General features: G+C 51.8%; 1 protein-coding gene across 3 annotated transcripts in view; it reads right to left on the bottom strand.

Moving 5' to 3' along the window:
- The window catches only part of kcp (kielin cysteine rich BMP regulator), a 156,084-nt gene that overhangs the window by 60,065 nt on the left and 80,562 nt on the right, over positions 1-15,457 (bottom strand). For all 3 annotated transcript variants that reach the window (XM_060842765.1, XM_060842766.1, XM_060842767.1), the window contains exons 17-23: positions 13,356-13,449; positions 9,722-9,804; positions 8,798-8,883; positions 7,851-7,941; positions 6,818-6,917; positions 4,028-4,113; positions 1,752-1,845 (exon numbers count right to left, since the gene is read on the bottom strand). In XM_060842765.1, the coding sequence (XP_060698748.1) occupies positions 1,752-1,845; positions 4,028-4,113; positions 6,818-6,917; positions 7,851-7,941; positions 8,798-8,883; positions 9,722-9,804; positions 13,356-13,449 (634 nt within the window). The remainder of the gene's footprint in view (positions 1-1,751; positions 1,846-4,027; positions 4,114-6,817; positions 6,918-7,850; positions 7,942-8,797; positions 8,884-9,721; positions 9,805-13,355; positions 13,450-15,457) is intronic.

Below are 15,457 nucleotides of genomic sequence, written 5' to 3'. Positions count from 1 at the left end.
GGGGGATTTGTGTTAGGAGGTGCATCTGGGTGTGTGTGTGTGTCTTTGGGGAGGTGTATGTGCGGGGGGGGTGCGAGTACAGGGGTGTGTGTACAGGTGTGTGTGTGTATGTGTATGTGTGTGTGGCAGCCCGTGTGTGCGCGGGGGGTGTGCGTGTGCGTGATGGTGCATCCTGAGGTGTGCGTGTGTATGTGCGTGGATGTGTGGGGTGGGTGTGTGTGTGGGGGTGTGTGTATGCGGGGGCTGCGTGTGTACAGGGTGTGTGTGTGGGGGTGTGTGTATGGGGGGGGGCGGTGCGTGTGGGGCGCTGTGTGTGTGTGCGGGAGGGTTGTGCGCGCGGGGGGAGGTGTGTGTGTGCACGGGGGTGTGTGGGAGTGTGAGAGAGTGGGGGGGGGGAAGTGTGTGTGGTGGTGCGTGTGGGGGTGCGCATGTGTGGTGGGTGTGTGCGCGGGGGGTGTGTGCGCGGGGGGTGTGTGCGCGCGGGGGGTGTGCGCAGGGAGTGCGCGCGGGGTAGGGGTGTGCGCGGGGGGGGCTTGTGCGCAGGGAGGTGTACGCGCTGGGGGGTGCGGGGAGGGGTGTTTGCGGGGGGGTGTGCATGGGAGTCTGTGAGTGGATGGAGTGTGTGTGGTGGTGCATGTGGAGGTGTGTGCGTGTGTGGGGGGGCGTGTGTGCGGGGGATTTGTAAGGGGGGGCTGCAGGTGGGTGTGCGTGGAGTGTGTGTGTGTCTGTGTGTGGGTGCGTGTGGGTGGGGGTGCATGTGTGGGTGTGTGTAGGTGGTGTGTAGAGGTGTGCATGGGTGTCTGCAGTAGAAGGTTTTCAGACTGCAATCTCTCTCTCTCCCCATAGTGAAGTCACCAAAAACTGAAAGAAAGCCAAGTAGTCTCTCCCACCATTTGCTACACACTAATGCCTCTAACCAGCGACTGAGCAATTGAACAGTTTAATTACCTGTTCCCTCAGTTTAAAAAAAAGCTGTAAGAATGTGGATATGAAATTCAGAGGAAAGGGAAGACTTGAAAGAAGCAAATGTGACACCTCATTAGATCTTATGGATTGGTGCTATTAAACTGCTAATTTGGTTTCTCCCCATCCATCACTTCTATATTTGCTTTGAGAGAAATAGGGTTAATGTTTTGAGTCAGACACGATTTAAGAGTTATATTGGATTTGAAATGTCAACTCAGTTTCTCTATCCCCAGAAACGACCAGACCCGCTAAGTTTCTCCAGTATTCTCCATGTTTATTAGTTTGTCTGCGACTGTCTATATTTGTACATTGGCCTAACAGAACTAAAGTAGGGTTATAATTTCGTTAGTCATATTTTTGTTTTCTTGTGGTTAGAAACAATTTCTTTGTAATAAATAGTAGTCTGTGTTAAGTGCAGAAACTGGGTCAGTACTTTCTGTTAATCTGAGTCGATCATAATGATAAATTGAAATTATTCGGGTAAAGCTAACATTCAAGTGGAAGTGGGTACTGCAGATGCAGATTAGAGTCGAGATTAGAGTTGTGCTGGAAAAACACAGCAGGTCAGGCAGCATCCGAGGAGCAGGAAAATCAACGTTTCGGGCAAAATTCCTGATGAAGGGCTTTTGCCCGAAACGTCAATTTTCCTGCTCCTCAGATGCTGCTCGACCTGCTGCACTTTTCCAGCACCATTCTAATCTTAAATCCAACATTTGTGGATTTAGGATTGGTTTTCCTTACATTTATATCTTGAGGGACCAGTTCAAATGAAGAATATCACTTACCTGTACATGTGGGACAGCACTGTCCCGGATCTCTGAATGGGTTACTGCAGGTCAGTGGGGGGCAGATTTCCTCCTGACATTGTACGTCACCATTCTAAGCAACAAATAATTCAGACATTGCATTTGGATGTTTCTGTCCTCACCTCAATAAACACTCCCAAGCCCTAATACCCCCTCAGATGAGTGCAGATCTTCACAATACTCACTGCCTTCAGTTGGGTCTCTAGCTATCTGGGACAAATTCCCTCCCCATACGCGCTCTCTCCTCTTATTAAAACATCCTCTAAAACTACCCTCATCATTGATCAAGCTGTTAGTCTATGCAGCCCTCATCCAGAACTACACCAATGAGGCCCCTCAGCACTGACCCTCCGACAGTGCGGCACTCCCTCGGCGCTGACCCTCTGACAGCATGGCGCTCCCTCAGCACTGAGCCTCCGACAGCGCTGCACTCCCTCAGCACTGAGTCTCCGACAGCGCGGTGCTCCCTCAGCACTGAGTCTCCGACAGCGCGGTGCTCCCTCAGCGCTGACCCTCCGACAGTGCGGTGCGCCCTCAGCGCTGAGTCTCCGACAGCGCGTTACTCCCTCAGCGCGGAGCCTCCGACGGTGCGGTGCTCCCTCAGCGCTGAGCCTCCGATAGCGCGGCACTCCCTCAGCGCTGAGCCTCTGACAGCATGTACTCCCTCAGTGCTGACCCTCTGACAGCGCAGCACTCCCTCAGCGCTGAGCCTCCGACAGCGCGGCGCTCCCTCAGCGCTGAGCATCTGACAGTGCGGTGTTCCCTCAGCGCGGAGCCTTCGACAGCGCGGCACTCCCTCAGCACTGACTCTCCGACAGCGCGGCACTCCCTCAGCGCTGACCCTCTGACAGCGCGGTGCTCCCTCAGCGCTGAGCCTCCGACAGCGTGACACTCCCTCAGCACAGCACTCCCTCAGCGCTGAGCCTCCGACAGTGCAGCACTCCCTCAGCGCTGAGCCTCCGACAGCGCAGCACTCCCTCAGCGCTGAGCCTCCGAAAGCGCGGCACTCCCTCAGCGCTGAGCCTCTGACAGCGCAGCACTCCCTCAGCATGGCACTCCCTCAGCGCTGAGCCTCCGACAGCATGGCACTCCCTCAGCGCTGAGCCTCCGACAGCGCAGCACTCCCTCAGCGATGAGCCTCCGACAGCGCAGCACTCCCTCAGCACATACTCCCTCAGCACCGAGCCTCCAACAGAGCGGTACTCCCTCAGCACAGCACTCCCTCAGCGCTGAGCCTCCGACAGTGCAGCACTCCCTCAGCGCTGAGCCTCCGACAGCGCGACACTCCCTCAGCACAGCACTCCCTCAGCACTGAGCCTCCGACAGTGCAGCACTCCCTCAGCGCAGAGCCTCTGACAGCACGGCACTCCCTCAGCGCTGAGCCTCCGACAGCGCAGCACTCCCTCAGCGCTGACCCCCCGAAAGCGCGGCACTCCCTCAGTGCTGACCCTCCGAAAGCGCGGCACTCCCTCAGCACTGAGCCTCCGAAAGCGCGGCACTCCCTCAGCGCTGAGCCTCTGACAGCGCAGCACTCCCTCAGCATGGCACTCCCTCAGCGCTGAGCCTCCGACAGCATGGCACTCCCTCAGCGCTGAGCCTCCGACAGCGCAGCACTCCCTCAGCACGGTACTCCCTCAGCGATGAGCCTCCGACAGCGCAGCACTCCCTCAGCATGTACTCCCTCAGCGCCGAGCCTCCAACAGAGCGGTACTCCCTCAGCGCTGAGCCTCCGAAAGCGCGTACTCCCTCAGCGCTGAGCCTCTGACAGTGCGGCACTCCCTGACAGTGCTGAAATCTCCAACAATGCTGTGCTTAGTCTGTGCCAATTACAGAGGAACCTTGATTATCTGGTGTTCGATGATCCGAATACTGGATTATCTGTCAAGATCGCAAAGGTCCCAATGCTTGACTAAACTAGGTTATGTGGCATTCGATTAATCGAACGAAATACTCCCTGCCCGTGTCCTTCAGATAAGCAAGGTTCCTCTGTTCTGCTGCTGTGTTGTGGTCCCTTTGTACTGCCTCTCTGAGGAGGTTGTGTTCATTGAGGACTGTCCTTCAGAGCAGAGTGTGTGCGCGCGTCCGTCCGTCCGTCCGTCCTATTGCCGAGGCTCTTAGCATTAATGCATCGCTGGGTTGTGGAGGAGCCCAGGAACCTCTATCTTTTAGGTATCTGTATATTTCCCCAGACTTCACAGGGCCCCTTTTAATGACACAAAGAAACACTGCATCACTGTGCAAGACCATGTACTCACTGAACAAGTGCACTGAATGCAGGGTCCACCAAAAATGGGGTGAAACATCTGGCCATTGCCAATGAGGGCACTCTCATACTCGCACACTGAATGGGGAAACACAACAGATGGTGGTAACGTATCACATTCGGTCTGCAACACAGATTACACAACTGTTACATTTTAACCTTCCCGCCCAATCACAAAATGGCCCAATGTGAGAATTTACTTGTGACACTGAGACTGTTGAGAATGGGAATGTAGACTGGACAGAGAGCTCTTGTGGCCTGTACTCTGACCGGAACAGAATCAGCACCATCACATGCTCCTGTGTCAGTCAGTGCATGAAGAGACTGTCAGAGCTCAGCTCAGAGACTTCAGCTAATCATTTATTGAACATCAAACAGATAAACAGTCAGCACATAGTATATTTACAAACTTTCTGGATCTCCTCAAGATATGGTCAATGGTTTCCTGCATTAATTTTCCACAACAAGCTGATCTTTGAAACATGATCCAGGTGGAAAAAAACTAATGAAAAACATTTTGGAGTCTTGCATTTCCATAGCGCCTGTCATGAACTAGGCAGCAGAAGGAGTAGGCCACTCAGCCGTCAAACTGACTCCACCATTCAATTCAATCATGTCTGACAGAAAGTGCTGGGGAAACTCAGGAGGACTGGTAGCATCTGTAGAGAAAGAAACAGAGGCAACGCTCCTGACCAGGCACTGGACTCGAGGGTTGACTCATTTTCTCACTCTGCAGGGTTTCCCCACTGCTTTCCAGTTTCGTTTCCCAATTTACAGCAAGTCTGACTTTGGGTTACCAATCCCCTGTCCTGCTCACTCCTTCCATTCCTTCATTCTTGGAGAGACCCCGAACCTAGCTACCCCAGGCTTAAACACATTCAACCACAATGGATCCACAACCCTCCGGGTCGAGCATTCCAAAGATTCAGAGCCCTTCAAAGAGGGGAATTTCTCCTCCTGTCTGGCAGCCCCTTCTACTGAAACTGTGCCTCGTGCCAGACAGCCCGGCCCTGTGTCTATCCCTTCACCTTCCCTCAGAATACTGACCACGTTTACACTACTCTCATTCCAAGACCTAATCTAGTGGGCCTCTGCCGAACTGCCTCAGATGTCAGTATATTTTTCCTTCACCATAAATATTCAAACTGCACACAGGATTCCTAAGACCATGAGACACAGGAGTCGAAGGAAGGTCATTCGGCCCATCGAGTCCACTCCGCCATTCAATCCTGGCTGATGGGCATTTCAACACCACTTACTCACAATCTCCCCGTTGTCCTCAATTCTTTGCAAGATCAAGTATTTATCAATTTCTGCCTTGAAGACATTTAACGTCCCGGCCTCCACTGCGCTCCATGGCAATGAATTCCACAGGCCCACCACTCCCTGGCTGAAGAAATGTCTCCGCATTTCCATTCTATGTTGACCCCCTCGGATTCTAAGGCTGTGCCCAGGGGTCCTAGTCTCCCTGCCTAACAGAAACAATTCCCAGCATCCACCCTTTCTAAGCCATGCATTCTCTTGTAAGTTTCTATTAGCTCTCCCCTTAACCTTCTAAACTCTAACAAATACAACCCCAACTTCTGGAGTTCTGAAGAAGGGTCACTGACCCTGAAACACTAACTCTGCTTTCTCTCCCAATGATGTCGGACCCGCTGAGTCTTTCCACAATTTCTGCTTTTGTTCCTGTAGAATTGTAACAAGACTTCTTTATTCTTATATTTCAATCCTCTTCTAACAAAAGCCAACATGCTATCTGCTTTCCCAATTCCCTGCTGTGGCTGCATTCCTTCTGTGTTCCTTGCATGAGCACATTCAAGTCTACCCTAACACATTTCACATCGCAAAAAAAATTCTGTTTCTCTCTTGCTGCAAACAAAGTGAATAACCTCAGATTCCCCCCCCCCCCCCCCCCCCCCCCCCGCCCGGGTTATAATCCAGCGGATACTTTGTCGCCAACTCAACTAATCTGCAAGACTGTTGTAATGTCAGCTTGGCCAATTCGTACGCGCAAAGACCCAGAAACAGCAATGTATCAAAGCTTATTTTTCATGGCGACTCATTGTTGACTTTGATGTCCCACGACAAAAGATATTAAAGATACTACCCTCTGAACTCCAGCTTTTAGGTGAATGGAATATTAGTCCAACACTATTCCTATTGTATGGTGTTTATCCCACAGTATTTACTCTTCCCAGGTCACACAAAGCTACTCTGAATACATGGAATGATGTGGTTTATTTGTCTAAGGATTGTGCTAGAAACAATGTAATAATTTTAGTTGATGCTGCCAGGTATACTGCCTGCAGTAAACAAATTAAATATTAGAATCCTGGAAACGCAAGGGGAAAGCCTGACAAGTATTCCATTAATGATAACAATCATAACTTTTTTTCCATAGAAGTGCCAAATGGAAACACAACCAGACATATGATCAGGTTCAGGGGAGATTTAAGGAGTTTCTATACGGTTGATAATGTTGGTAACATGTGGATGGTTGAATGAATGATCTAATCGTTTGTCATGATTTGGAGATGCCGGTGTTGGACTGGGGTGTACAAAGTTACAAATCACACAACACCAGGTTATAGTCCAACAGGTTTAATTGGAAGCACTAGCTTTCGGAGCGACGCTCTTTCATCGGGGGTAGTGCACTTCCAATTAAACCTATTGGACTATAACCTGGTGTTGTGTGATTTGTAATGAATTGTTTGTAGTTGTTTCTTTCAGTCATATATGGAGCCGCCCCACCATGGCATTCCTAGTTGCCAAGGTTACTTACTGTCACATGATGGGCAGCAATGTCCTGCTTGATAGGCCGGATGACTGCAGTGAACAGGGGGGCAATTCCGGTCCATTCGTTGGCAGGATACATTGCCAGCCTATCAAGGAAGAGAATATTGGCATCATTAATCCTGAACCAATTGCAACAACCAAAGCAGAGAGGCAACGTAACCAATCATCATGTATGTACCCAAAACATGAAACCAATGATCAGAAGGTGATTGGTCGGTCGGATTAATATGACTGACATGGCAACTTTAGACCAAGTCCCTGACTCAGGCAGCTACATGCCCAGAGATCCACAACACCAGGCAACCAATCAATTAAAACATTTCAGGCCTCAGGCTTCCTCAAGCAGCAAATACTCCTGTCCCCAACTCTGTCAATGAGAAATACAGTAAGGGGAAATATCGGAAACATCAGATCAGGTCAGACAGGGAATGCTGCAGTATGTCCACGTCACTAGTGCCCAACGCTGGTTTGGTTTAATTTATTATTGTCACATGTATTTAGATACAGTGACAAACTTTGTTTTGTGTGCAATATAGGCAGATCATACCATACAACGTGCATTAGGGTAATAGAACAGAGCAAGAAATACAGCTGCAAAGCAGGTGCACAAAAAGTGAGATCGATATTTAAATGTGCGGATGTGGAGTTGTGTGGGATAAATGGGAAGGAGAGGAGGTGTGGGGGAAGCTGGGAAGGGGGGAGGTGTGGGGGAAGCATTGGGAAGGGGGAAGGTGTGGGGTAAGCTGGGAAGGGGGTGTGTGGGGGAGCGTTGGGAAGGGGGGTGTGGGGGGAGCGTTGGGAAGGGGGAAGGCGTGGGGGAAGCTGGGAAGGGGGGGGGGGAAGGTGTGGAGCGGGAATAGGAAGGAAGGGGTTTGCGGGAGGTGAGTAGAGATAGACAGGATATGGGGAAGGGAGTAGGGTTTTTGGGATATCTGGGCACAAGTACGGCCTGTTAAAGCATGTGCTCCGCGTGGGTATGATGGATAGTTGGTGTAATCAGGCAGTGGGTCTGTACTCACCTCACAATGACACCTCAGGCAGGGATTGGAGTGTGGAGTAAAGACCTGGCCATCCTGGAAGGTCTCAGCTTCATACTCGCACTGTTCGCACCTACCAGACAAGACAAACAGGTCAGTGCTCAGGGTAACTCAACTGGCCAGAGACATGTCGAACCCAGTCCCTGGGTACACAGGTTGGCACTGAGGACGAGATCAGATATCTGACCGCAGTCAGGTACAGCACGTTCCCCATGACTGAGGACTCTGCACCTCCCAGAGGACGGTGTGGAGAGTAAGGAAATAAAATTCAGGCCCTGCCTCAACAGCAGGTGGGTTTGTGCTGGTCCCTCACAAACAACACAAACCTGGATCACACGGGGAGTGGGACTGAGTAAACCCCCGGCATTATCTCCCCACCCCCGGGATATCAATGAGTTGCACACTCCCCACCCCCCGGGATACTGTACCTGGAGCAGCATTCCCCACCTCCCGGGATACTGTACCTGGAGCAGCACTCCCCACCCCCGGGATACTGTACCTGGAGCAGCATTCCCCACCTCCCGGGATACTGTACCTGGAGCAGCACTCCCCACCCCCGGGGATACTGTACCTGGAGCAGCACTCCCCACCTCCCGGGATACTGTACCTGGAGCACCACTCCCCACCCCCGGGGATACTGTACCTGGAGCAGCACTCCCCACCTCCCGGGATACTGTACCTGGAGCAGCACTCCCCACCCCCGGGGATACTGTACCTGGAGCAGCACTCCCCACCCCCGGGATACTGTACCTGGAGCACCACTCCCCACCCCCGGGGATACTGTACCTGGAGCAGCACTCCCCACCTCCCGGGATACTGTACCTGGAGCAGCACTCCCCACCCCCCGGGATACTGTACCTGGAGGAGCACTCCCCACCCCCCGGGATACTGTACCTGGAGCAGAACTCCCCACCCCCGGGATACTGTACCTGGAGCAGCACTCCCCCGGTTTCTGAACGGGATTCCTGCAGCTCAATGGCTGACAGGACACAGGCTCACAGCGAATCGCTCCGTCCTGGGGAGAACACAGCAACATCAGACTCCGAGACTCCACCCACACAGCCACTCCTCCCTCCCCCTACCACACAGTCCCTCCCCTCTCACCCCCCCCCCCACCCACACAGCTCCCCTTCCCTCCCCCCACTCACACAGGTCCCCCTCCCTGCCCGCACCCACACAGCCCCCCTCCACCCACTCACACAGCCACCCCCACCCACACAACCCCCCAACTCACACAGACCCCCTCCCACCCCCCACTCACACAGCTCCCCTCCCTCCTCCCACTCACACAGCCTCCCCCCACCCACACAGCCCGCCTCCCTTCCCCCACCCACACAGCCCCCCTCCCTCCCCCCCACTCTCACAACCCCCCTCCCATCATTCACACAGCTCCCCTCCCCCCACCCAGTCACACAGCCCGCCCTCCCTCCCCCACTCACATAGCCACCCCCTCCCTCCCCCACTCACACAGCCCCCCTCCTCCCCCCACTCACACAGCCCCCTCCCTTCCCCCCCAACTCTCACAGCCCCCCTCCCTTCCCCCCCACCCACACAGCCTCACACCCTCCCTTCCCCCGTACTCATTCTGTCTCCGTCTCACTGCCTGACATTACTGTGACATTGCACAGAGTGGACAGGAGTCTGAATTACTCTGTATGCTGTACAGTACCCAGTCTGGGAGTGTGTGATGGGAGAGTGCAGTGGGAGCTTTGCTCTGTGTCTAATCCATGCTGAACCTGCATTGGATTCCCTAAAGCTAGGGTACGACATTGAGACAGTATCAGACCAGCCAGTAACAGGAACAACAGCAACATGTCAATGTCTTGGGCGAGTTTAATAAGAAAATTACTCACCAGGCAGCTACAATCTACACATGGATCTCCAGTGGACACCCTCTGCCCATTCAGATATTCCTGTCCATCGAGAGAACAGTGTGCTTGGAGTAAAAGGCAAAGATAGAGAATTATTCATGGCAGTCCCAGCATTTCAGAGTTCACATGGGACTGAGTCCAAATCTGGGTGAGCAGGAGTGATGGGGTGAGGGTGGGAGTGACAGGGAAAGTGACTGCATCTACTCAGATTGTTAAAATGTCACGAAAATTACAGAACAGACTCTAAAAGCTGAGCAGACCGTCAGGCCTAGTATCAAGATAATTAGAATACAAGGCTTCAGTTACACAAAACGGTGAGCAACTCTGGGCTACACGGGAATATCTTCTTGGCTTTGGAAGGAGAGTGGTGTCGATTGACCGGACTGACACCCGGAACCTGAGGGTTAGCTCAGACAATTAACTACAAAGCGATTTTCCCAGAATTTAGACATGTGAGGGGTATTTGGGTCAAAACTTTTAAAATCTTAAGGTTCGGAAGGCTAGGCAGAGAGAAGCACTCTTAGCTGGTGAGGGAGTCGAGGACTAGGGGGCAGGCTTAGAAATACAAGCTAGGCCTTTCGAGGGAAATGAAGAAATACGCTGATTTAGAAGTTTGGAACTCTCTACCATAAACACGCTGATGTCGGAGTGCCTGATCGTTGGAAAACTGAAATGGGAACATTTTTATGAGCCAAACACAATGGGCTGAAGGTCCTCAAGGTCAGAGAGTTGCTGACACAGTGTACGTTAGAGCTGTCTGCTGGGACAAGCAGAATCCCTGAGTGGATTTTTCTGATGGGCTTTTCCCTGTTACTGAAACTCTCCAAAAAAAACATCCATTAGAGTTGGAGAATTCGAAGTGTACCCATCCGTTTCAGCTAATTAGTAACCCATTAACTGTTAGAGCATTAAAAGCTGACTGAATCACTGCACATACACAACACAGGCAATGTGGGGGGAAAACATCATGATTCCTTTACGATGGTAGTGTGGGGGTTTACTAAAGGAAAAAAAATAAAAATAAAAACTGACTCTGACTCCTGGATAACTATTAAACTGAGCATCCAAACCTCCACTGACACCACCTAGCCCCTAACATACTCCTGGCCAGACATCATTCCCCTTACTTCTGACCCAATTCCACTGCCCCACTCCCTGACTTGACCCTGTCATACCGACACTGACCCCAGCTGGTAATCTGCATCTGATGAAGAGTCATCTAGACTCTAAACGTGAGCTTGTTCTCTCTGCACAAAAGCTGTGATCTCCAGCACTTTTCTTTTCCAGTACAGTAATCTGACTTCCCTGTAACTCAGAACCTTACCCACATGTTAGACCCGACTGGACCAGGACCCAATTCATTCCCCTGAAATCCCATTGCTCCACCAACTGGCTTGAATATTGCTCACTAGTCTGTCTACTCCTGACCAAGCACAACACCCCTCTGCCTGTTCGATCCAAAACCCTCTCCAGCCTACTTTAAGCATTCATTTGGTTACCTAGCACCTTGCCCACCTGATACTGGACCCACTTGGCAATCTTCGAAGAGAAAGTGAGGTCTGCAGATACTGGAGATCAGAGCTGACAATGTGTTGCTGGAAAAGCGCAGCAGGTCAGGCAGCATCCAAGGAGCAGGAGATTCGACGTTTCGGGCATAAGCCCTTCTTCCTGAAGAAGGGCTTATGCCCGAAACATTGAATCTCCTGCTCCTTGGATGCTGCCTGACCTGCTGTGCTTTTCCAGCAACACATTTTCACCACTTGGCAATCTGTTGTTGTGGTTCTGCTCGCCGAGCTGGAAGTTTTTGCTGCAAACGTTTCGTTCCCTGGCTAGGGAACATCATCAGTGCTGTTGGAGCCTCGTGTGAAGCGCTGCTTTGATGTTTCTTCCGGTATTTGTATTGGTTTGTTCTTGCCGCTTCCGGGTGTCAGTTTCAGCTGCAGTGATTTGTATGTGGGGTCCAGGTCGATGTGTCTGTTGATGGATGTTCTTGCCGTTTCCGGGTGTCAGTTTCAGCTGTAGTGGTTTGTATATGGTGTCCAGGTCAATGTGTCTGTTGATGGAGTTTGGGGATGAATGCCATGCTTCTAGGAATTCTCTGGCTGTTCTCTGTCTGGCTTGTCCTACGATAGTGGTGTTTTCCCAGTCAAATTCATGTTCCTGGTTGTAAGAACAAACCAATACAAATACCGGAAGAAATATCAAAGCAGCACTTCACACGAGGCTCCAACAGCACTGATGATGTTCCCTAGCCAGGGAACGAAACGTTTGCAGCAAAAACTTCCAGCTCGGCGAGCAGAACCACAACAACGGATACCCGAGCTACAAATCTTCAATCAGATTTTAAACACTTGGCAATCTACTGACTTCAGTCAAAATGCACGGTGCTGGAAAAGCACAGCTGGTCAGGCAGCATCTGAGGAGCAGGACAGTCGATGTTTTGAGCAGAAACTCTTCATCAGGAATGTGGGGGGGGGGGGAGCAAGGGGTCTGAGAGATAAATGGAAGGGTGGTGGGGTTGGGGGAAGGTAACTGAGAGAGCATTAGGTAGATGATGGTGGAGGTAATGTTGATAGGTTGGAGAGGAGGGTGGAGCAGGCAGGTGGGAAGGAAGCTGGGCAGGTAGGACAGGTTATTAGGGCAGTGCTGAGTTGGAGGGTTGGATCTGGAATAAGGTGTAGGGAAGGGAGATGAGGAAACTGGTGAAATGCACATTGATCCCATGTGGTTGGAGGATCCCAAAGTTAGGTGGCTAGGATTTGGTGGTGGAGGAGGCCCAGGACTTGCTTGTCCTTGCCAGAGTGGGAGGTGGAGGTGAAGTGTTTGGCCACAGAGCGGTGGCAGCACCACACGTTTTGACTCTGATCTCCACCATTTGCCGTCCTCACTTTCTCCTAATCTACTGACCTCATTCAGCTAGCACACTACCTTCTGGGCACCCTAACCCCTGTCTTATATTCTTTTCCTTTCGAGGAGCTATCAAAGTGTCTGGCCACGTTGTTGCCTAAATAAATCACAGAACACGGCAAAATTAGCTGTTGCAATTTGTGGAGGGCCCTGTCCAGGAATCTCCAGTACAGAAGTCATTCTGAAGGGAAGTCTTGATCCATTTAGGTTCAGAAATAGGGTTTCTGACTGTGCTTGGAATATCTGAATCATGATGGAATAACTTAGAACATAGAACATAGGAAAATACAGCGCAGTACAGGCCCTTCAGCCCCCGATGTTGCGTCGATCCAAGCCCACCTAACCTCCACTAGCCCACTATCCTCCATATGCCTATCCAATGCCCGTTTAATGCCCTTAAAGAGGGAGAGTCCACCACTGCTACTGAACAGGGCATTCCATGAACTCATGACTTGCTGAGTAAAGAATCTACCCCTAACATCTGTCCTATACCTGCCACCCTTAATTTAAAGCTATGCCCCCTCGTAATAGCTGACTCCATACGTGGCAAAAGGTTCTCATGGTCAACCCTATCTAAACCCCTAATCATCAACTTGGGTTGCAGTTCCATCCATGATCTCATTAACCAGTGCAACCTAGGCCTAAGAATGCAATCTGAATTAACGCTGGCTTCACACTCCTCAGGGGTCTAAGTGAACAGGGGTCTCACCGACACACAGGGGACAGCAGCTGCCATCTGCCGGGGCCACAGGATTCCTGCAGTTGGTCTGACACACTTTCTCTTCACACACAACTCGTCCTTCCTGGAAAACAAACGTGGGAATATTGAGTTTGGGGTTGGTAGTTTTCTCTGCATTTCTCCTGATTCCTCACTAAAGGAGAGATTCCTCAGACTCTCAGGCTCACCCACAGTGTGCAGTGGGTATAATGCGCTGCACTCAGCTGTGCATAAAGGAGAAGACACACTCAAACATACGCCTCACACACATTTATAAAACCCACTGAGCTTTTCGTAAATGATGGTTAAATATTTCTCCTCCAATGACCCAAACTCCCAGCTGAGATCAGTGAATTAGGCCACAGTGGGGAATTACTATTAATTCACAGTCCTCTGTGCGCCTCAGTGTAACCCCAAGGGGTGCAACTGCTCTCTCATATATTTGCTGTGAACATACAGATGCATTTAACATTTGCCGCCCAACTCAAAGCTAGAACTCCACAACTGGGCATTAGGATTTACATAGACAATGAACAATCCAACAAACCACTGTTGCTCTGAAATAAAGCAAGTCACAACAACTAATGACATCTCAGTAAATAATATCCGGAATCTTCCTTTAGCAAAAGTGCAATTTTGTCAAGGTGGTGCTGCTGTGCTCAATGTTGCCTTTAATAAAGTCAGAAGTCACACAACACCAGGCTCACGTCCAACAGGATTATTTGAAGTGACAAGCTTTTGCAGCACTACTCCTTTGTCAGGTGGACTTCACTTCACAAAGCAGCAGCGCTCCGAAAGCTTGTGATTTCAAATAAACCTGTTGGACTATAGCTTGGTGTTGTGTGACTTCTGACCTTGTCCACGCCGCTCCAACACCGGCACCTCCTTTAATAAACTCAGCTGAAACACTAGAGTGAGAAATTGCTCAATCAGAAAACTTCGATCTCAGTGCTTTTGTCAATGAAACATGCCGAAGAGCACAGATAGTTACAGAGGCAGTGTACAGGGACCTTTACTCTGTATCTAACCGAGTATTGTACCTGTCCTGGGTGGGATTGATGGGGAACAGTATAGAGGTAGCTTTACTCTCTACTGTACCTGTCTGCAGGAATGTTTGATTTAGGGTGGGGGGTGGGATCAGAGCAGTTAGAAATAGCCTTACTCTGTATCTGACCCCAAGCTGTCTCTGTCCTGCACATGTTGGATGGGGAACAATGTAGTGGCAGCCTTACTCTGTGTCTGACCCTGTGCTGTCCCCGCTCTGGGAGTGTTTGATGGGATAGTGAACAGCAGGTTTTACTGTAATCTACCCCTTTCCCACCTGACCATCCCATTCCAGTGCTGACAGGATTTTGTTACAGATCGGATGTGTGGCCCCCTTGAGACATGGGCCAGTGTTGTTTTTGTAATTTCCAGCCCTGTGACACTGTCAGGTAGTGAGCAATCCTCGAGGAAACAGCTCTCCGGGAACAGGAAGGCAGCAGGGGGTTGGGGAGTAGGGAGGCAGGAAGGCAGCAGGGGGTGAGGGGGAGGCAGGAAGGCAGCAGGGGGTGAGGGGGAGGCAGGAAGGCAGCAAGGGGTGGGGGGAGGAAGAGGAAGGCAGCAGGGGGGGTGGAAGGCAGCAGGGGGTGGGGGACGCAGGAAGGCAGCAGGGGGTGGGGGGGAGGAGGAAGGCAGCAGGGGGAGGAAGGCAGCAGGGGGTGGGGGAGGAAGGCAGCAGCGGGTGGGGGAAGGCAGGAAGGCAGCAGGGGGTGAGGGGGAAGAAGGCAGCAGGGGGGTGGAAGGCAGCAGGGGGTGGGGGGGAGGCAGGAAGGCAGCAGGGGGTGGGGGGAGGCAGGAAGGCAGCAAGGGGTGGGGGGGAGGAAGGCAGCAGGGGGTGGAAGGCAGCAGGAGGTTGGGGGGAGGAAGGCAGCAGCAGGTGAGGGGGGAGGCAGGAAGGCAGCAAGGGGTTGGGAGGAGGAAGGCAGCAGGAGGTGAGGGGGAGGAAGGCAGCAGCGGGTGGGGGAAGGCAGGAAGGCAGCAAGGGGTGGGGGGAGAAGGAAGGCAGCAGGGGTGGGGGAGGCAGGCATCGGGTATGGGAGGGGAGGAAGGCA

This window comes from Hemiscyllium ocellatum, chromosome 23, assembly GCF_020745735.1.
Source record: "Hemiscyllium ocellatum isolate sHemOce1 chromosome 23, sHemOce1.pat.X.cur, whole genome shotgun sequence".
NCBI classification, from domain to species: domain Eukaryota; kingdom Metazoa; phylum Chordata; class Chondrichthyes; order Orectolobiformes; family Hemiscylliidae; genus Hemiscyllium; species Hemiscyllium ocellatum.
Note: the sequence above shows the minus strand (reverse complement) of the source record. Positions and strands in the feature narration are given on the sequence as shown.